At 46.7% G+C, this 22,987-nt stretch overlaps 1 protein-coding gene across 1 annotated transcript in view; it reads left to right on the plus strand.

Annotated features, from left to right (window-relative positions):
- The first annotated feature begins 732 nt into the window (after positions 1–732).
- PAMR1 (peptidase domain containing associated with muscle regeneration 1) overlaps positions 733–22,987 on the plus strand; it is a 71,471-nt gene continuing 49,216 nt past the window's right edge. The window contains exons 1-2 of the mRNA XM_058527660.1: positions 733–903; positions 19,866–20,042. Coding sequence (XP_058383643.1) covers positions 831–903; positions 19,866–20,042 — 250 coding nt within the window. The 5' untranslated portion in view covers positions 733–830. The remainder of the gene's footprint in view (positions 904–19,865; positions 20,043–22,987) is intronic.

The following is a 22,987-nucleotide window of genomic DNA, read 5'->3' on the forward strand; positions in this document are numbered from 1 at the left end:
CCCGGCACAGAGAAATTGAGAATGTCAGCTATTATCTCGTAAAGCATCCTTCCTCCTCAATCAAGATGTCATTTGCTGTCTCTGTACCTAGACTGAACGCCCTCACAGTGGAGGCAGTGTCCTGTGTGTTTTTTATCCTTGACCCTAATACCAGGCTTGGCATGTGGGCAGGAACAGTTTATTCTGCTCAAGTCACCGTGATGGGCATCATGGAAGACGCATTATTCCAGCAGCCTTTAGATGCAGAGGATAAGGTTTCCAAACTGTGATCAGCGGAAGCAAAAGCTGAGAGGGGAGGAGAACTGGGGGATAGAGGTGGGGGGGAGGAAGGTTGGGTGGCTTTTTTATCCCATTCCCAGCGCCCCATCCCCCAAGGCCATGCTTTTAATCAGGCAGAGGCCTTCCCATCACAGGCTCCTGGTGGGAGTAGGGGGTGGAGGTGGGGCTTCAGGCATCACCTGGGCGGCCGCACAGCCCCGCCTACCTCTGCCCGCATTCAGGGTGCTGCCAGCTGCCCGCTCCCCCAACGCGGCTGAGGGCGTCCAGCCTGACCTGGGCCGGCCACCGCGCCCCGCAGCGTCCCTTCCAGCCACAGCCCGCGTCTCCCTGCGCGGTCGTACCTTCCGGCCCCGCAAGGGTTAAGGCGGAGAGGAGAGGTTCGGGCTGACGTCGCTCTGGCAGAGGTGGTTCCCCTCGGATGAGGATGGGAGAGCCTGGCCAGCTGAAACCCGAGCTCCCGCTCAGCTGGGGCCCGGGGAGGGCCCTGTGAGAGCCGCCCGCCCTGCCTCCGCGCTCCTCCCGGCAGTGGCGCGGGCACCGCCGCGGGCACGATGGAGCTGCGCTGGTGGCCGCAGCTGGGGCTCGCCTTCCTGCAGCTGCTGCTCATCTCGTCCTTGCCGAGAGGTACTGTGAGTCGCGTGCAGGGCCCCCAGGAGGAGGCATTCTCGCCTAGGTCTAGAGGGCAGGGGACTGGGCAGTCCCAGGAGGTGGTGCTGGCGGGCGCGGGGGTGGCTTCCTCTAGTCACAGTCTTGGGGGCTTGGCGGGTGGTGCGGGAGCGCCCGCCGCCCTCCCTGAGAATGTGACACTCTTTTGTCATCCCAGCTGTGGGGCTGGACTGCCTCAAGAAGGGGTGCCAGCGCCAGTGCTACTTGCTCCTTTTAGTTTTACCTCGTTAAGGCACACAAGTACCTCCGGGAACCTCTCCCGTCTGAGTTACCCACTCTGACTTGAAGAGCTGTTTCCCCTGCAACAGCCCCTCAGAGGTGAGCGGGAAGGAGAGACACGAATGCATGAGGATCAGGGCTTGGGCCACGGTGTTCCTCCCGGGGGTCTTGCTGCATGAAATGTCACAGTCACATCTTTTCAGCACAGACCCCAGTGTAGGAGATGTACCCATTCAGCATGGATTCACTTCCTTCCTGATAAGAAGGAGAAAGAGGAAACAAAGCCGGGGTTAAAAGTGTAAGTTGTTTCTGGGGACGCAGTGTTTGTTTAGAAAGAGTTCTGGCTTCTGTGTTTTTCACATGTCATTTTCTGAGCCACAAACCCCATGTCAAATGGGCTCCCTGGGCGAGAGAGGTTGAAAGGAGACAAGGAGCTCCTGGGAGTCTCTTGATGCAGCTGAGGGCAGAAGCCAGGGGCTGGCAGGCGGGGAAGTGGGGACTTCTTAGGGGCATCTGTCCTTCTATGGCGAGGGGCGAGGTGTCAGGTGCTCAGGTGAGACCTCATGAGGTAAGGGCAGGCTGACAAGTGCAGATATGACACAACGGGGCAACTTTGTGCAGGAGCAAAGAGTGTGGGAACCTTCGCTGCTCCCCTTGTGGGCTAGATACCTGTCACCTGTCTCTGCCTGAGAGGTGGGTGCTCTGTTGTTGCAAATAGCAGACAAGTGCCAGAGAAGGAAACAGGGTAACTGGGGTGGTGAGGGCTACTGTATAGAAGAGGAACTCCACCATAAGGCACATCCCTTCCGGATAAACAAAGAGCCGAGATACACAAAAAAACCCCATTTTGGTCAATACTTGCCATCTACCTGTCGCCTGCCTGCCCCAGGTGAAATCTTCTTTGGTGATTCCCTCTCAAGCTGGAGAGTGTTTTGTTTGAATTTTGCCTCATCTGGAGCAGCCCAAAGACAATAATGAAGGAAGAAGGGGCCCATGAGGGGCCTGAGGATCCATAACCCCAGACACTTGCCCTGGGGCATGGACACTACTTTGCGTTAAGACTCCGCCCTGCTCCATCTCTGCCTTTTGGAGCAGAACCTCTGGGGTGTGGTGGTCCTAGCCCAACTCCAGAGGAGCCTGGTCCCTTGCCAGAGCATCAGGGCTCAGAGGACCGGCTTCCTCATGGCTGCATTGATGCTCTCCTGTTGCTTTTTTTTTTTTAAATGTAGCAGGTGAGACAGCTCAACCCGGAAAAGCTAAAAACCAAAGCTCAGCTGCCGCCTTTTGTGTTTGCCCAGGATCTGAAAAACCCGTTTATTCCTGACCCGGGAATGTCTTTCACCTTTTGCTATGGAAAAGCTTCAGGGAGGGCGTGTGGTTTCTTGGCAGCCATGCTGCTGACTGAACCAGGGAGCAGCTTCATGCGTCTAATGAGGATATTTCAGTGATTGAGCGTTCTTATTTAGAGGGAAGACGGAGGAATGGAGTGGAGAAGGAAAATATTTCTTCAAGTAGTGAGCGAGTCCACTCCCTGCTGGAATTCTGAATCTGGCCCCGTCAAGAAAAGCTTGGAAGCATATTTCCTCTAATTACTTTTCTAAAAAGAGTATCTGATGCAATGTAAACATCCACTGGGGTGGCATGGGAGATGGTTGTTGTCCGTTGGCGTGGGATCCACGTGAGGATGAGAATCCAGACGCGAAGCCAGTGATAACCCAACACAGACAGCATGTGAGGGGAGAAACCCAGCTCCACCGCCTTTGCCACAGCGCGGGAGCCCTGCCAGGGGGATTCAGCCTAAGAGGAAAAACTCATCGAAATTATGTACCTCTCGAGAATGAAACCTTAATACGGATAACTTCACAAGTGTTGCTTCCAACAGACATTAGCTGGTGGAACGAACATCAAGTCAACTGGGGAAGATAATTTGAAGCACACATACTCCGTGGGCAGGAGCAGTCAGCTGAGAAAGGGAATGTGGAGAGAAAGCGAGGAGGAAGGAGTGCCGAGAAAAATGAGATGTTGGTTTATAATGGGATGTGTTAGCAAATTCCAAGGAGACAGCTATGAAAATTGGGCCTTCTTGGCAGGGGTGGATTTTTGTGGGGACCACGAAGAGGGTGTTCCCCTGATCTATATTCTTGATGGTGGGATCGTGGCTTTGGCGAGCTGGGAGTGACTTGAGAGATCACTGAGTTTGAGGACATTAGTTTCAGAGAAGGATGAGATTAAACATCTATGAGCATTTGTGATGTGGTCGGTCTTTGAGCCGAATGCTTTACGTGCATTAATTCTTAGACCGCCCTAATAAGTAGGAGTTATTATTATCCTCATTTTACAGATGAGGTTTCAGAGGGTCTGTGACCTGTTCAAGGATACACAGGCACAGTTCCTCAAAAAATTAAACATTTGATCTAGCAATTCCGCTTCTGGGTATACACACAGAAGAAGTGAAAACAGGGACTTGAACAAATATTTGCATACCAATGTCCATTGCAGCGTTATTCCCAATAGCCAAAAGGTGGAAACAATCCAAATGTCCATCAATGGATAAACAAAACGTGATGTATACATATAATGGAATATTATTCAGCCTTAAAAAGGAATGAAGTTCTGGCACGTGCTACAACATGGATGAACCTTGAAGACGTGATGCTAAGTGAAAGAAGCCAGACATAAAAGGACAAATACTGTATGATTCTACTTATATGAGGTACCTCATTTCTTGCCACTCCTTCCTCCTCGCTCGAATTCATAGAGACAGAAAGTAGAAAAGAGCTTACCAGGGGTTGGGGGGAGGAGGGATCAGGGAGTTATTGTTTAATGGGTGTGGAGTTTCAATTTGGGATGATGAAAAAGTTCTGGAGATGGATAGTGGTTATGGTTGCACAAGCCACTGAACTGTACACTTAAAAGAGATTAAAATAGTAAATTTTATATATTTTTTTTTTTTGCTGCAATAATGATAAAAAAGACTACATAGGCAGATTAGTGGAGCCTGGGGCGAGCCCAGACTGTCTAATTCCTGAGTTTCAGCTCCCCTGGTACCTGGCTGACTTAAAGCCACATGTCTCATCTATCAGATGCATTGATTATGCTGATACACATCTGATCTTGGCACGGCTTCAGGACGCACATGCTGGGGGAGAGTCCTTGCTGGCTTCAGTTTTGGTGGCACTGTTGCTCTATCTTGGGTGGCAGTGGCAAAGAGGGAGACTATAGAGCGGAAGCTCTGCCAAGTGGCAACCTTTAGATTGCAAGGCCTGCAGAAATATTTAGGACACAGTGCTTAAGAATGTTTGGAACCTGAACGCTTTGAGGCGGGCCAGGTCCTCTCTGTGGCATGACGCCCCACCTTCTCGACCCACGTGTGTGTTCCCTGCTGGTCCCTACTAGCATTTGAGTTTTTGATCTCCATTCCGGAGAGGGTCTGGGCAGAAAGGGAGAGTGAAGGAGAGAAGGTGGAAGCTGGGTGCTGAATGGGGAGAAACACAAGTGAGGATTGAGTAGCTGGCAGGACTTGTAAAAGAAGGAATGTAAATATGTTCTAATGAGTGTATTTTGTGGCACATAATCTCACCTCTGTGACCACCAACTCTTTGGTAAAATGTTTTTCTCTCCTGAATGCCCTTGAGAGCGAGATTTTCGTGAAAACTGAGGGTGAGGCTGGGTGTTACGTGGGGTCAATAAGCTGAGGACAAAGTACCTTTGGATATGGGAGCCCAGAGGCAGAGGTGACCTAGAGCGTGTAAGTCCCTCAGAAATATCCAGAAGTCTTAGGGAGGGCTTTGGAATGCCACTGACATGAAGTGCGGGTTTCACTTAAACTTATCTACAGCTGGGTTACACTGGCTAGACAGAAATGGCTGAGATAATGGTGTCTGGGGGACCTAATGCCTGGCCTTAAGTCAGAAAATTATTTCCATCTGCCCCACTAGGAGCGGCCAATCGCAATGCAAGAGAAAACTTCTCTACCTGCCTCCCCTGAGACCAGCTCTAGAAGCTGCGGTTATTTGGGGTGTGTGCAAACTGGGAAAAGTGCCATTTCAATGATAAGTGAGGGAAGATTGTGCCCTACTCCCCCCATGTGGGAGGATGTGTCACCCTCACTCTGTGGCTATTTGCAAGTCGCAATAGCCCAGTTCCCTCTCCTCTTATTTTATTTTAAAGGGGAGGGAAACACAGTGTTTACATATTCTGGTTCCTGAATTCCAGGGCAGAGGACCCAGGGCCAGCTGGAGCTTTGAAAGCTACCAGACCAGTGGCAGAAAGTCTATCAGGTTCCAAGCCTGGTCTATGTTTAAGAAATTCTGTTTGTCAGTCGTCATAAGGTCTGGGACAGAGCATTAGGTTTATAATAGAGAGAAAGAAGTAAAAGTGTAGAGAAAACCAAACCTCATACCTGTAAAGAACACCACTGAAGGAAGGCAGAGAAGCAGAGTTGGCTGGGGATATCCCACTTTCTTCATCAATGGGACTTTCTGCTACTTTCCACGCAACCCAGTCCTTTCATTTTTCTGGTTGCAATTATCTGTGAGACAGACGGAGAGCCCATGTGGGTTGAAAGTGGAGTAGGTCAGGGTAGGTGAGGTTGAGAGTGGAGTAGGTCAGAGTAGGCAGTAAGTTGAGAGTAGGTAGTAAGTAGGTCGGGGTTGCACATCAAATTCTTCACCCTCGATGATGGAAACACCAATGATGGAAGCCTCTTTGAGGGGCCTCCCATCCTATCATATCTAAAGAACTTGATCCCAAATAGTTTATTGAGTTTGTGGTGAATACCAAGCACTCTCCTATATGTTTTTACATGTATTTATTTAATCCTCACAACACCTGGGAGGTAAGTAGAAGTGTTATGATCCCCAGTTCACGCGTGGAGGAACTTAGGCAGAGAGAGGTTCAGTACTTGCCCAGGTCCCGTAGCTGGACATCTGTGTTTTGAACCCAGACAATCTGACTCCATGATGCGTGCCCTGAAACCCTACACAACTCTACCACAGTAAGCACTGGACCCAACTCTGGTAGATCTGCTGGCTGTATTTTGGCCGAATCAGAAAAGACCGTGGTGTTAGTAAAGAAATCTGATTATCTCTTGGACATTTCAAGTACTCAAAATGGCCTGAGTAAGGTCGTGTGCTCACCGGTGTGGAGGCATAGTGGATGCTGGAGAAAGGAGAGAGACAGCAACCCCCCGAGGTCACAGAGAGGGCCATCAACGTGTGGAACCCAAGAGGAGCCATTCCCTAAAGGAAAGAGGGATGCTAAGCAGACCAGAAAGCCAACCAGTTTCCGGGATAGCTGTCCACAGGCTCATGCATCTCACTCTGATTAGACGCGATAAGTGAGAATTTCTTTGTCCCATGGTCAACTTTTTAAATCAAAATCCTATGTCTGTTTGTCAAGGGACAGAATTAAGGATATGTGCTTCAAATCTGGCCCTGACACGATGTAGTTCTGCTCCTTTATGAATTGATTCTGTCAAGATCATCAATGTGTAAACTCTTAGGCTATGGAACAGGGGGAGCAGGCCTGGAACGAATAAGGGGAACCATTTTTTCTTTTTTGGCATAGCACAGTTGATGGATATAGCAGGGGACAGACACGATCCCCTTCCATTAATACTAAGATGGGTTTTAACCAATTCATTTCAACCTTGAATGAGGATGTACTGTCTACCAGACACTAATGTCCTGGGTCTTAGGTCAAGAGGTTAAGAGCAGTGCCCCCCTCGGCTGAACAGCAAATGAAGACATCTATTTCTGTCATTTGTCTTTCTCTGCAGTGGGGGAAATGCCTTTATTCCTGCAGAGGCTTGTCTTTATCACTGCCCTCTCTGAGGTTCTGGCTGTCTCAGAGGTTGAGTTAGTGGTTTGGCAGCAAGTATCTGTATACGTAGAAGTCTGGTCAGTTGGTTTGGTGATTGGAAAACCAGGGCTGCTGCTGCCAGAATAGAGTGAGGAACACATTCAGGCAACACATTAGCTCATGGGAGATACAGCGATTGTCCTCATAAGCTGAATTCATGATCAGTTAAAAAAATTTCCAGCCAATTTAATGGAAAACCACTAGATGGAGGGGGATATTGGCCTGATCTGCTTCAAATCAAGTGAATCATTTGAGGACTCCGAGGAACTAATGTGTCGAACTTCTCAAAGCCAGTTCCGTGTCCATTTACTTAATAGAGTTCCTTTGAAGGTGATCAATTAATCCCCCGTGTCTTGGGATCCCACCTCAGGAGTCAGCAGTGATGGTGGAGAACCCCTGAGATGTCCAAGGACAAGTTGCCTGAGCTTGGCTTCCAGGTGGTAACATCTTCTCCCATGTTTTCCAGTATACCCTCGGCTCACCTGGATGCAAGCAGAGGAAGGGCTTGGCTGGTGTAAAGAATTTTTGTTGCAGGACTTCTTGGTCTGGCTTTCTGCCTCCCAGTGGGTGGTTGACTGCCTGCTTCTGAATGGTGTTCGGCCTCCCTTCTATGGAAGCCTGGCTTCCCGGGCCAACTCACTGGTAGAACAGAACAAGTGAGCATCCCAAGCCTTTATGGAAATGAGACAGAAACTACGATAAACAAAATATTGAGCAATAATGGGCCCAGTGGATTCCCGGTACTGCGGAATAGAGACTTCAAGAGGTCACAGCAACAGACATTTCTAACATCAGTCTTTGTCACAAACAACCTTACCCTGAGAATCACACATGCTTCACATGTCCACATTTGTGTATTTATTCAGCAAACTTTATCAGGCACCTACCAGGTGCCAGGCATGATCCTAGGTGCTGGGGATACCATGATGGATAAGACAAAGTCCTTTTCTGTAAGCACTTGCAATCTGTCGAGAGAGTTTATGGTCCAGCCTGGCATTTCCCAAAGTAGGTTTCATGGAATACTAATCCTGGGAGATGTTCAGCAAAAATAAACAAAACCTAGGATGTTATGATGAAGTAAGTCTAGGGGATGTGGAGATTAACTACATACAAAGTATACTATAGACTCTGCAAAGCCGTGCAATAAAGAAAGCTGTCATTAGCATTTTACGAAGTTGTTTGGTCACAGAATCCTTTTTCGTGTAATACCTTATACCATCCAGTGGAATTAGTGCTCTGTGGAATATAGTTTGGAAAACTCTGGTCTCTTGCCTATAATGAATAAAACATTGAAGAATATATCATCGTTATATAGAGGATAGGGTAAGAAGGGAATTTGAAAGTCTGCAAAACATGGGCTTCTCTTCAGACTTCTGCTGAGGGATGGGTAGGAAGTCTGACGCCCTGGTCACTTAACGCTTGCTGAGATGTTGAAAGAACCATGGAGATGATCCCATCCATGTCGCTGTGAGCAAAGTCCTCACCAGCATTGACCTGCATGGTTCCTCAAGAAAACTCATTTCAAGTTACTGAAAGTAATGTGATTCGTCTGGGCTCATTGGGCAAACTGAGGCGTGGATCTGATTAATGAGCATGCATGGTGATGTGCCAGTTCTGGGGAGTGGTAAAAGCTGTGACTTGACTTCCCAACTAGATTTTATCCTTGGTGACAGTCATGCTGTCTCCTCTTCAAAAATAAGGAGAATATTTGAGCATCTTTCTAATCCCTGGAGGCTCTGAGTCCAAGTTCCATTCATCACCAGTGACCCTCCCCTCCCTCTTCCCCCAGCATGCACACACACACACACACACACACACAGAGAGGCTTGTCTCCAACCCCTTGTTATTTACCCTTGTGTTCTGGTATAGGCCAGTCACCGTGACCCTGATTTTCACAACCCGGAAGTGGTCTGGGCTGTTTACACTGGTGCTGTATCCATAGAGACAGCACATGACTTTGAGCTGTTCATCAACCCGTTGTTTGCTGCTTCTGGGAACTACTTTATTCCTCCCTTTGCTAAATATTGTTCTTGTTGTCATGCAACACAGCTTCTCCCTTGGCCCCAACATTGCCTGCCTCCTCTCTCTGCCCAGACTTGTTTTATATTGGATGACTACAGTAGCAATGGGTGAGGAATAAAACCAGCTGTTCCTTTAAAGGGCATCCTGCCTAAGGAGACTTGAGTAACCCAAGAGCTTCTCAGCAAAGATTCAGCCCTTGCTTGCCATATTTATGGAATTCATCTTTGATATAGGTGTCTTGGTATGGATGTGTTCAAGTTGAATATACATGTACACAGAAGAATAAAGTGTAGGTGTGGATGTGTATATATTTATGTGTGTGTCTGTATGAATATGTATATATATAGGGTGTAGAATATTATGGTTTAAAATATGGGCCAGGATTTGAGTCCTGGCTCTGTCATTTATGGCTGGTTTTCTTTGCAAGTTACTTAACCTCCTTAATGTGGCCTTACCACCTTCCAACCTGTAGACTGAGGATAATAGTGTCTTGATTATAGGTTTAGTGCAGATGTTAAATGAGATAATCTATTTAAAATGCTTAGTATAATGCCTTGCAAAGAAGGATTACTCAGGAAATGGAAGTCACCTTCTACTCCTCTCCTTTCTGCTATTTTCCCCACTGGCACACATTTCACGAGGAATTGAGGAGCACTGGGTGTCCTATCTAGAGTAGGGTGGAAGTTACATGGTCCTCTTGAGACCCACTTCACCGCAGTCCACAGTCCTATCCTATTCATCTGTGACTGTGTCAGAAAGAAAACTCCCTAAAGATTCACCGTAAGTTTCTCTCTTTGAGACTTGCCTTCTCCCCTTGGTTTTATTAAGCATCCACCTTCCAACCTTAGGGTAAGTGCCTTCCACATGCTGTGCCTTAGTTTCTCCATGTTTGAAATAGGACGAGTGGTAGTTTCTTGCAGGGGCTGAGGGGACGGTCTTGCAGAGGTGGTGATTCTGGTCGATGATGTTGCCTCCCAAACATGAGGTGTTGCTCGTGACCACCTGTTGTGATTCAAGGGCAGAGCCAGCCAGGAATCCTCAGGCAAAAAGAAGTTCCCCTTCATCTTGTCCTGGCTTGCAGAGCTGAGGGAAGCAACTATAAGAAGGGCTTGCCTGCTTGAAGCTGTTGCCAGCTTAGGGCTTAGCGAATCATCAGACATACCACTGTAAATGCATCACCCTCGCTCAGTATCCCTCCACGCTTGACATCTGCTGTTGGCCACCTGCCTCTGGTAGAAGAAAAATCTGGCTTCTGCCTGGCATCAGTGAACCTGGCTGTAAGACACACAACTCTGGAAGCTATCAGCGAGGAGGTTGATGTGGCCAACCAAGACTCCCTTGTAGCCCTGACACACTCTGACTCAGGAGGTTTTGCAAGTATGGAAGATTGGGGGCAGATGGGGTAGTTGATAGACTTCTTGGATCCAGGGAAATCCAGATTGGATTTTTAGGTGTAGCTTAAGTTTTATTGTTTTTAACTTAGCCATTCTAATGCTTTGGTTGATATAATATTTGCTGAGTTCTGTTGCTGAATACTTTTAGCTGCCTTATTAAATTATTTTTCTAGTAGCCAATGCTAATAAAAACTCAGATCTATTCAGCTTGTATCACACATTTGAAATAACCCAGAAGCAGCTGTCCTTCAAGGGTTTTTAGCACCACAGTTGTCGAGGATAATGGCAACTGGCAGCTCTTCCAAGAGGCTGAAGTTTGGGGTTTGTTCCCTTCAGCTATGAAAGTAGAATTTCTATTTCTAGAAGAGAAGCAGCAGGAGGTGAGGTATGTCCTATTTAAATAGGTGTCTGAAGAGGGGGTGTTAAAAAAAGAGACTAGGAAATCTAGAAGCAAGGGGAGGAGCCCAGAATGCCATGATTCAAATGCAAGCAGATGCTTGAACATGCCTTGTATGTGTGGGCCTCTGGAGGAGACATTACTACTCACCCCTTCGCTCCCTTAGCCATCTGTGTCTTAACCAAAGATGTGATGGTTTTTTATCCTGCAGAGAATAATGGTAATGTTTTGACAAATACGCACTTTTTCTTCCAAAGCCCTTTATGCTCATTGCCCTCTTCAACTGCAGGGACATCAGCAACCCCATCAATCCGTGTCCACCCACTTGAGGCTCTGGAGAAACAATGCAGTAAGGTGTTCTCTCTACAACTGTCCAGCAGCATAAAAGAGGGACAGAGTCAGGATTAAAATTTGGGCAGTCAGATTCCCAAGTGTGTCCACTTCACCGCTGCTGCATTCTTAATCTGTGAAGTCAGAGGCGTGAGCTCTCTAGAATCAAGGTAGTGTTTTGGAAGGAACAAGACTTTGGCCCCAGAAAGTGCTGGGTTCTGATCTTTCTTCTTTCATCTGAAAGCTGTGCCACCTGGGGCATTTCATTTACCCTCTCTGTTCCTCAGTTTCCTCATCTGCTAAATGCAGACAATAATACCTACTTGGAAGGGTGGCTGTGAGGATTCAATGAGCTGGACTGTGCCAAAGGCTCAGGTACATTCCCAGGGGGTGCTGGGACCCAGGGAGTAGAGGAGGATGAACGAAGAGCCACCGTGTGGAGGCGTGTGTGGAATAAAGGATGAGGAGGGAAAGGAAGTGACAACCTGATTTTTGCCTCCCTACCCCTCCACAGTGTACAAGTGTCTAAAAACCAGATTTCTAGGGAGTCCAATCCAAGTTTTATTACTCGCATACCCAAAGGGGGTGATGTAGGCCTTGACTCTCCAGCTGTCACTATCTCATTAACAAGAGGACATGTGAGAGGGGAAGACCGAGGTCACTGAGGTTGAGAATCCAGCCAGGCTGGAACTGAGGGTCCCTCAGTGGTGGGTTGGTTCTCAAAGGCTCAGGAGGAGATACAGAGTCACCAAGGGCCCCAGGAACCCTGACTCACAGTCCTTCCTGCCTGGGATTCGCCTGTCTGTCGTCATTGGCCCAGTGGAGTGGGCGGTCAGACCCTCAGGCGGTGGGGAATGTCTTGTGCTGGTTAGATATGATCTGGGGAGTTGGGATAGCACAGGAGGCGGAGTAAGTGCGGATGAGCAAGGAGCCCGGCTGCCTCATTGTATGTCTCTCTGATTCATACGGCTTTTTCCTCCCTCTGGGCTCAGGAGGTTTATAGAATGCAGGGTGGTAAAAACTCAGTAGAAATTTTAGTTAAATGTGGGTGTATGGGGGACTGTGGGGTTTTTGACAGGCAGAAAGGAAGAGTCTAACCTTAAGGAGGAGCGGTCACGTGATAAAAGTGCCCTTCTCTGCCACCTTCTGGGGTGGTCTTGGAACAACTGAACAGTCTTGAAACAACTGATGTTTCAGTCATGTATGGAACAGGCTGATCCTTGTTTTTATAAAGAATCCTCTGAGTTTTTTCAGATTGACCTTAACAGCCATCATGTCAACATATTTCCTTAAAATCTGGTGTTGAAAACGTGGTGCTTGGAGACTGTGCTAAGGGGACACCATTGCTCCCCCTGCCATCCTGTGGAGTTAAGATCCTGCTGTGTGAAGGAGGATGTGTTCTCCATCTCGTCAGCAGTAGAAATAGATCGGGATTGGAGCGCCTTAATGCCAACTGTCAGGCTGACGCGGGGCTGTGTGAAATAACCATGACGACGACAGCCACTTACACCCATCCACTCACTTGTTCACCACGTGTGTGGAAGCTGGACCTGTGCTGGTCGGTCCGCATTGTTGTCATTGCCTTGGATTCCCGTTGATGAAACAGGATGAAGAGGTTAAATGTCTCACATTTTCCAAAGTGAATTCTGGAAGAAGCAGAGCTGGACCAATATAACTGGACTGTCCACTCTGGATAGGAGCTAGGAGGATGGCTGCCCCTAAGCATGGCAGGTGAGAGAGGGGCTTGAGCAAAGCTTCTGATACCAAGGCACTCTGCAACTCACTTAATATTTGTTCACCCTGGTTAGAAAGCAGGGAGGGAGCCCTTGTAGACGTAGCACAACTATGCAGCAATTTAAAATCTCTTTTGAAGACTACTCAATGTCAAGAGAAATGTCTATGATCTAGGTAAAGAAAGAAAGCAGTTTCTAAACCAAAACCTAGAAAGAATGTCACCACTTCTGAGAGGTCAGAAGACAGTGTACACATCTACCCATATCTGCACATGGGTCCGTATGTCCCTGGAAGAGACAACTTGAAGGACGGTCAACAAGATATTAAGGTTACTTCTGAATGCTCTTTATTCCTTTATTTATGATTTTGTTTTTTGAAGCTTTCATAAGGAATCTTGTATATTAAAATGTGTAGTGTTTTATAAAGAAAAAATAATGTTTTATCCAATGGAAGAGTGAGGGATGAAGGAACGTGTGTGGTGCCGGGACTCTGGAAGCTCGATTTTGCTTTGTGGTTACAGGCATGTGCTTGACCGTTGGGTGCCTTGGTTAATCCCAGGGCGTGCTCGTGAGTTCTTCGTGCTTTATTCGTGCTCATTGCCTGGGAAGCACTGACGGGATAAAACTCATCTGCAGCGTTTGTAAGGCCTTGTTCTTTCTGTGCAAGGTGAAGTAAGGTTTGCTCAACTCCAGTAGCTGGGGAGGCTGGAGGTTGTCCTGGCCCCTGTCCCCCTAAGCAGCAGGCTTGCTCCCCTCCTCCCTAGGCCTGGAGTTCTGTGGGCCTCGCTTTCCCCCCAGAATTCATTCCCTAAAGAACTTCTTTGGCATTTCTCTTTGCTTCTTCCCTTCATTTTCCCCACTGGTAAAGTGAAGAGGTTGGACTAGATCACTTTAACCTAAAAGAATACGTGTTACCTGCCTCATTGGGTCATCTTGAAGATTAAACCGCGTAACCCGTGTAAAAGCACTTGAGCTAAACAAATGCCGAGTGCTTTGGCATACGTGTGTGAAAACATGCGGTAACTCCTGTTGCTGTTGGTATTTCTGTAAATCCTAGTGTCTGGAGCAGACCTTCAGCACCATATTGAAATTCCCTGATATTTGTACAGCTAAAGCCAGATGACCAATGTGTCCTTTCTGCAAATGTAATTCTTATAAATGGAGGAAAAACAGTCCAGGAGATTGCTCTTATCTGCTTATTGCATTTTTGAATCTCTTCAGCTGGTCAATTTTAGATATGTCTCATAGAATAGTACACTTATCTATTTATTTCTTATACATATATTTTGAGGGCACTTTTCTGTCTCTCTTCAAGCTGGGGGAGGATTTGCCAGACTAGAGGAGAAAGGGCTGAGTCACGAAACCATTAAAACTATTGCCTCCTCCATGCCTTCTATATTCCTGGGAAGTGGTGTTATCTTGGCAAATAGATAGATTTCTATCTGTGATTTTATTTAAATCCCTCTAATCCTGTGAACTTTGTAGATTTGATGCTGACGTCTCTTCATGACCATTCATTTGTTCTTGTAGCATCCTAAATTTTCCTCATCACAGTTAGTGATTATGTCATTGTGGGGTCATTTATGCAATGTCTAATCCTCTATGAAACTGTGAGTTCCATGAGGCCAGGGATGGCGTCTGCTTTTCTCCTCATTGTATCCCAGCACCGAGCGTCCTACCTGGGACATACTGGACACTCAATAAATACTTGTGGAATAAAAGAATGAATTCCTCAATTCACCCACACTCTTGACACTGTGCTCAGTGGGGAAACTGAGGAACAGAGTGATTAACTGACTTGCTGTGGGTTAACCTTTTTTTTTTTTTTGCTTAGGAAAACTCACTCTGAGCTAACATCTGTTGCCATTCTTCCTCTTTTTTTTTTTTTCCTTGAGGAAGATTGGCCCTGAGCTAACACCTGTGCCAGTCTTCCTCTATTTTGTTTATGGGTCACTGCCACAGCATGGCTTGATGGGTGGGGTAGGAACCTGGGCCGCCGAAGCAGAGCATGTGAACTTAACCACTACACCACTGGCCGGGCCTAACCTTTTTGAGAGGACATAGTGTATTAGTTCCCTACGGATGCTGTGACAATTACCATAAACTTAGTAACTTAACACTGCACGTTTATTGTCTTACAGTTCTGGAGGTCAGTGAAATGAGCCTTATGAGGCTAAAATCAAGGTGTCAGAAGGCCTGCGTTCCTTTGGGATGCTGCAGGGGAGGATCTGTTTCCTTGCTTTGTCCAGCTTCTAGAGGCGGCCTGCCTTCCTTGGGTCATGGTCCCTTCCTCCATCCTCAAGGCACATCCCTCCGGTCTCTGCTTCTGTCGTCACATGTCCTTTTCTGACTCTGACCCTCCTACCTCCCTCTTATAAGGGTCCTGTGATTGCATTGGGCCCACCCGGACAATCCAGCATACTCTTCCCGTCTCAAGATCCTTAAATTAGTCACATCTGCAAAATCCCTTCTGCCATGTTAGGTAACATTTTCACAGGTTCTGTGGATTAGGATGTGGACGTCTTTGGGGGCCCATATTCTGTCTACCACACACAGAGTCCTTGAAAAGGAGCCAGCTGGCTGACCTGGCAGATAGGATGTAAATGGGCTTCCCTGGGATCATTCCCTTTGGCTAAGATGATACAGTACTCTGGACATTACCTATAAAGTTAGTACAGAGAGCTAGGGAGGGCAGAGGTGGGCTTGCTCATTGAAATGAAGAGAAATGCCAGTGAAGGCATTTTAGGGAATTCCGGCGTAAAACGGAGGCCGACAGTATTCCGTGGCTGGGTCGGAGATGGACAAATCTGCTGTTCAGGGAGGAACAGGCTTTGCTCTCTGCTGGAGTGAAGCAGACCCTACTTAGCCTCCCACCTTTAAGAACAAAGTCTTACAAAAGTTGCAGATGACTTGTATCCTGTCAGTGCTGCCCCAACCCAGGAGTTATTACTATTTATAAGTTCTTAGAAAGCCTAGAAGGACGAAGGACGTAGTGCTTGCCCTGGGGTGAACGTAGGGAGGGAGTAAGGCGTGAGCCACACCCCACAGGCATAGTTGCTGATCAGAGCGGAGAAATCATGTGGCTGGACAAGGCGGGGCTGGAGCCAAGGAATTTGGACCCACGTCAGGTCACCTGGACTGACTGTGCTAGACACTTCACCATGGGATAGAAAGTGCCCCAGCTCTGATATCAGCAAACTGGGGGGCGAGGCCCGCTCCTCTGGCTCATAGCTCCGAGCTGGCCCCACTGGATGGAAATATTGGGCTATTGAAGGGAGGGTGGCCCTCGAGTTAGGGCCGATTCATTCAGCAAGTATTTATTAAGCGCCTCTTGCGTGCCAGGCCCTTCCCTAGCAGCTGTGAACAAGTTAGATGTGGTTCCTCCTAGCTTATGGTCATGCAAGGGAGACAGACTACAAGCTAGTAAATGGAAACATAGAAAACGATTATCAGTTGTGTTAAGGGCTGTGAAAGGAAACAAGTGGGACTCTGTGCTAGAGACGACCCTGGAGGGGTGGCGGTGGTGTGGGTTCAGGTGAGAAGGTCAGTGAGGACCGCTGGGAACAGGTAGCATTGACACGAAGGTCTAAAGCTTGAGACAGAGTCAGTGGGAAGGGCAGACGTGAAGGCCCTGGGGTGGGCAAGAGCTCGGCGTTTCGAGAAACTGATAGAAGGTGGGAAGCAGTGGCCAAGAGAACGTTGGAGGGGTCGGGGGTGAGGGGTTCTGTGGGCCATAGCAGAGCACTTGGGGTTCGTTCCAAATGCAGTGGGACACAACAGGAACATTTTAAGTCAGAAGTGGGTATGCCATCCATTTTAAACATAAGATCCTCGAGAAATGTGGCTGTTTTTCTTTTAAAGCTACTAGTTACTGAATGCTCACCACACATCCTGGGCACTGTGTTGAGCTCTATGTACATTATCCAGTCCTTGCAGCAGGCCTCTGAGTCGGATAAAATGTGCTCATTTCGCTGGAGAGTAAACTGAGGCTGAGTGTGTCCAGTAACTTAGTCAAGGTCATACACCCACTCGGTAGCAGGGGTGGCGTTCCAAACCCAGGTCTGTCTGACTCCAATGCTTGAGCCTTTAAGTATTTTGTTTTCTGTCACTATTTTTTTTTTTTTTTTTTTGTGAGGAGATCAGCCCTGAGCTAACATCCGCCAATCCTCCTCTTTTTTTACTGAGGAAGACGGCCCTGGGCTAACATCGGTGCCCATCTTCCTCCACTTTATATGGGACGCCGCCACAGCATGGCTTACCAAGCAGTGCGTCGGTGCGTGCCCGGGATCCGAACCGGCGAACCCCGGGCCGCCGCAGCGGAGCGTGTGCACTTAACCGCTTGCGCCACCGGGCCGGCCCCTCTGTCACTATTTTTTTACATTAAAAATCTGGTAAAATAAAAAATTTATAACATTTTATATGTGTGTAAAATTGGTAACATAAAATTTGTCATATTAACCATTTTAAGTGTACAATTCAGTGGCATTAATTACATTCACAGTGTTGTGCAACCATCACCACTATCTATTTCCAAAATTTTTTCGAGGCAATATTTGTCCTTTTGTGTCTGGCTTCTTTCACTTAGCATAGTGTTTTCAAGATTCATCCCTATTGTAGCATCTATCAGCGCCTCGTTCATTTTCATGGCTAAATAGTATTCCATATTCTGAATTGTATGCATATACCACATTTTATTTATTTACTCATTTCTCGGTGGACACTTGCGTTGTTTCCACCTTTTACCTATTGTAAATAATGCTGCAATAAACATTGGCATACAAATATCCATTTGAATCCCTGTTTTCAATTTTTTTGGGTATATATGTGGGAGTAGAATTGCTGGGTCATGCGATAATTCTACACTTAGCTTTTGAAGGGACTGTCAAACCACTTTCCACAGCAGCTGTGCGATTTTTCACTCCCACCAGCAATAGATGATGATTCTAATTTCTCTACGTCTTTGCCAACTTTTGTTCTTTTCCTCTTGTATATCCATCCTAGTACTGTGAGATGGTTTGGATTTGTATTTCCTCAATGACTTGTGATGTTGAGCATCTTTTCATGAGTTTAGTGGCCATTTCTATATCTTCTTTGGAGAAATGTCTATTTGTGCTATTTGCCCATTTTAAAAATTGGGTTGTCTTTTTGTGATTGAGTTGTAGGAGTTCTTTATATATTCTGGATATTAAACCCTTATCAGATATATAATTTGCAAGTCTTTTCTCCCATTTTGTAGGTTGTCTTTTCATTTTCTTAACAATGCCTTTTGTTGCATAAGTTTTTTTAGTTTTGATAAAGTCCAATTTATCTGTTTTTCTTTTGTTGCTCATGCTTAAGTGTCATATCCAAGAATTCACTCCAAATACAAGATCATGGAGATTTACCCCTGTGTTTTCTTCTGCTTTTCTTCACTTTTAACTGTTGAGTTCTCGTCTAGATTTTAGAAGTCATTTGCTTCATTTGGCCAACTTCAGGATCATGGGAAGCTCAGCTGAGCCAGGCCTGGCGTCCGTTCTGGAGGGGCACGCAGGGTAGTTGGGGAAACAAAACCTCAGTAGTGACAAGACTGCGATGATCTCTACCCCTCGTTCCCAAATGCCAGTGTGAGATCTTTCCTGGTCCACCAGTGTTTCTGGGAAAAAATGAGCACATTTTTCATAAAGCTAAATTTATTCCGTGTAAGGAACTGTCCCTTATTATGCAAGTGGTTCCTTTCTATAATGCTAAAATGTTCTTATGACCTGAGGGTGAGAGTAGGTGGTGACATTTTTTTTAAAGGGCTCTACTTGACAAATTAAGAATGATCAGCTCTGTGTCAGACTTCCAAATTTAGGGGAGGAAAATAGAAAATAAACTATGAAATTCAAGAGGTGAGAAGCCACCACAGTTGCTTGGGCTGGTTTCTGTGGGCCTACAAAGCATGTTGCGGATCCCTGCCTGGGCTTTTGAGGGAAGGCTTCATGGGGAAACCAGAGTCACTTTCTCCCTCCAATATCTGACCTATTTCTGCTTCAGTCATCATCTTTGTGCAGAATTTTTAGAAATGGCCAGTGGGGAAGAAAGAGAAGCAAATCAAAGCTAAGTCTGTTTCTCAGCCTGGATTCCTCTGGGCAGCCTCTGACAGATTCCTCTTATAGATTTTACCAGATGGTTTTCCTTTTTCATTTACTTAAGGTATATTTTAAAAAAGAAGAAAGAAAGAAATTCTTTCAGGAAGGAATTCATTTTTTCTCATGGGAAAGAACACTCAGTTGTATTTGGGGACTGAATGAAGTTCTGCCAATGAGTTCACCCTTGTAAAACATTGCACTCCTCCCAAACATACTAATTAAGATACCTTTTGTCTTTTCTGTTGGTTTTAGCTTTGAAGATACCATAAAAATGGCACACTGTGAAATCGACGAGCCAAGTTTGGAGGAAATGACGTGGTCCCTGCTTGGCAATCAGCCTTGCACTTGAATGGCCCAGTCTAGAGAGTGGTCTCCTTTTTTTTTTTGATGGCCCAAGTGCCTGGGCTGCACTGTACAGTTGTGCAGTTGAATAGTTCCTCCTGGAGTTGTCCAGTGCACGACCTAGGCGGCTGTAAGCAGTGGCCTGATGCACCCCTGCAAAAATAGAAATGAGCCTAGACACTTAACAGGTGTATACTTGTTTATAAATTATTTATGTGTATCAATCTATTTAGAGTATATATTGATAAGACATGATTTCTTTTCTTTCTTTTTGATTAAAGAATAAAAATAAATAACAATTCTAACAAATTTCATCTGTGTGCTGCTAGATGGTCTTAAACGCCTTTGAGGTGGCCACCCCACTCTGGAGATACTGGCCTAGGCAGAATTCATACAGTCTTCTCTGTCATTCGAGCAGGGCAAGGGTGCTTCTCAGCAGTGGGGTACTTATGGGTCTTACCCCTTCCTGCCAGGACCCACGTCCTCACCTGCTGGTTTGTTTCCCTTTCAGAGTACACAGTCATTAACGAAGCCTGCCCCGGAGCCGAGTGGAATATCATGTGTCGGGAGTGTTGCGAGTACGATCAGATTGAATGCGTCTGCCCTGGGAAGAAAGAAGTCGTGGGTTACACCATCCCTTGCTGCAGGAACGAGGAGAATGAGTGTGACTCCTGCCTGATTCACCCGGGTGAGTGTGGAATGGGGGACCTCAGGTTGCCTTCATGGTTCCCAGGGTCATGAACGGAAACAGGCTGGACAATGGGGTTCTGGCAGGCAGGCATCAGGAGGCTGTGATGCCATGATTATTGAAAGTGGCATAATTGACCTGTTCTGACTACAGGCAAAGGAATTGGAAGAGTTAGTACCCTTTTCAGTGTTAAACTTGTAAAGCTGTGAATTCATCACTCATTCATTCATTTAACAAACAGACTGACCATCTATGTACCATGTCAGGTTCTGGGAATGCAATGATTAAAAAAAGACCCATTCACGCCTTCCCAGAGCTTGTAGTGTGGTGGGGAGATGGAGGGGTAACCAGGCAGCTACGATACAGTGTGGTAGGTGCTGTGATAGAGAAGCACAGATACCCTGGGAGCACGGATGGGGCTGGGGTCGTGGGGGGGAGGTCAGTGGAGACTTACTACAGGAGGATGTGTGTGCTGAGATGGAAGCGACAACCTAAAAGGGTGAAGTGGATCTGGTAGACAGGTCAAGCCACAGGGGACAGCATGTGCTAAGGCCCTGTGGCAAGAGAAAGCATGGGATTTAGGGAATTGCATGAAGCTCAGTCTGGCCAGAGAAGTGTGTGTATGTGTATGTATATGTGTGTGTATATATGTGTGTGTATGAGTGTGTAAGTTGTATGAGTGTGTACATATGTGTGTATGAGTATGTATGTATGTGGATGTGTGGATGTGTGTGTGCTGAGAAACATGGAGAGAGAAAACAGATAGACAGACAAAGAAGATTGAGAGAGAGCAATCTGAGAGACAGAACAGGGGCCAGACCCTGAAGGGCTTTGCAAGCTGTGCTCTGAAGTTTCTGCTATATCTGGAGGGTATTTTAGCGACATTGGAGATCTTCGAGTAAAGAGGTGAAAGCCGCTGTTCTCTTGAGCTGCAGTATAGAGAAGGGATTGGCGGAAGGACACGGCTGGAGGCAGCGGAGGATAATGGAGACCTTAATGAACGCAGAAGCCTAGGGATGATGGATTTGAGAGATGAAAGAGAGTGGAATTGACACTTTGGGATTGGTTGGATGGGGAAGGTGGGGAAGGGAAGAGCAGAAGTCAAGGCTGGCGCTCTGGCTCTGAGCTGGACACTTGGGAGGTGGTCCAGTGACGAGGGAACATCTTAGGGTGAGATGGGACCTTCCCGGGCCACGGTGCCCATTCCTTTGCCTGTACCTCAGGCTGAACCTACCTTCTTCCACCTCTCCCCTCCCCCACCAGAGAGGGTCAGGGGTTGTCCTTTTTCGCTGAAGTGCCTGTCCGGGTGGAGGCCAGTGTGGACACTGATCATGTTTCCAATGGGATTAACAACTCATTGAACGTGTTCTTGGTGCTCTCGTGTCTGCTGCCTTGTGCATCCGACTTTTCCCAGGGGACTCGCAACTTTCTAGGCCAGACCAAAGGGAGGACATAGAGAGCTTCAAAAACACTTTCCTTAGGCTGAAGACTGAAGAATGTCACAAGTGTGCTTTGGCAATTTCTCTCATTTCTGCCTTTCCCCTTCTGAACACACATAGAGAATGACACACATTCCTACCCGGAGCTTTCTTTTGTGGGAAGCTATAGAAGAGGAGAAACTAAGGTGGCTCGAGTATACACGAGGTGCTTCTAAACCACCTTCTTTCTTGGAGGAGAGCGATGCCGAGCTTTACAGTAGACGTGACCTCAGAGTCGCCTTTGCACATTTGATCCAGAAAAGAAACCCACCGCCCAATTCCCTGGTGATGAGTGTGGTTTGTAGTGAAATCTCGGAGTAGTGCCTCCAAATTTTCTAAGGAAATTTTGAGAGCTGAGCCAGGGTCTCCTGATGGGGGCTCCTTGGCAGTGGTATTGAAGTCTTTGAATGATGTGCAATATTTTCAAAAGCCTAACGGTTACTGTTGGGGTGAGGGTGGGGCTGTGGTCTTACGGGATGGCAGGGGTCACGTGATAAGCAAGACCTGCACAGGTGGTGCCATGTGGTGCTGGTGGGGGAGGAGAGAGGTGGTCTGGAAGAAGCACCAGCACACAGGAGGCACCCACGTCACCACCGGGAGCCGTGCTGGGGGTAAGCTTTGGATGTCACTAGCGCAGAGCTGGCCCACCTCAGCCACTGCGTTACCTGGAAAGGAAAGGCTAGAGAAATTCCTTTTTTTTTTTTTTTTTAACTTATTTTCAAAATAGTGAGTTGATGCCTTAGCAGTCCCTGTTGGTGATCGGAGAGGTTTCTGTGTGTGTGGGTGTGTGTGTGTGTGTGTGATTATGAACTTAGGCATTTTTATTTATTCCTGTGATTTAATCCATTTCAGTCATTATTCATTTTAATGCATGCCTCATACTGTCTTAGGACACTGGGAGCCTCCTTATGTCCATCTTCTTCTGACATGACCACACTAGTCTGTGAAGACTGCCTTGATTTCTTGCATAACAGGATGTTTCAGACTCTTCTTGTGCATTTTCTGCCCCAGATCTGGAATCAGCCATTTCTCCAAGGAACTCTGTTTGGAGACCACAATCTGGGCACCTGAGGTGTTCCTTGCTGTTGGACTGGCGTTGTTACTAGATTTTGAGTTTTTTTTTAAGTGGATGGAGCTAGGAAATATGTATTTTTTTAAAAAACAAAAAGATGAGTTTATGCTGATACTTAAATTTAAATGCAATATTCCAAGGTTGTTTAATTAACTTCTTTGATTTTATATTTGTGTATCATTTCTCTCATGGTGAAAATCCTATTTTCTAATAATAACCTAATCACTTATTTGCTTTATCTTATATGATAACCTAGTATAATTGTACAAAATAACAATAGCACTATTAGTACTGACAATAAGACCACTGATGATTGGGTTATTATTGACCTTAGAATATGTCCCACTAGGTATGTGCATTCAAAATACTATATTTTAAAGCCAGTTGATGTAGTT

Source organism: Diceros bicornis, chromosome 31, assembly GCF_020826845.1.
Source record: "Diceros bicornis minor isolate mBicDic1 chromosome 31, mDicBic1.mat.cur, whole genome shotgun sequence".
Classification (NCBI taxonomy): Eukaryota; Metazoa; Chordata; class Mammalia; order Perissodactyla; family Rhinocerotidae; genus Diceros; species Diceros bicornis.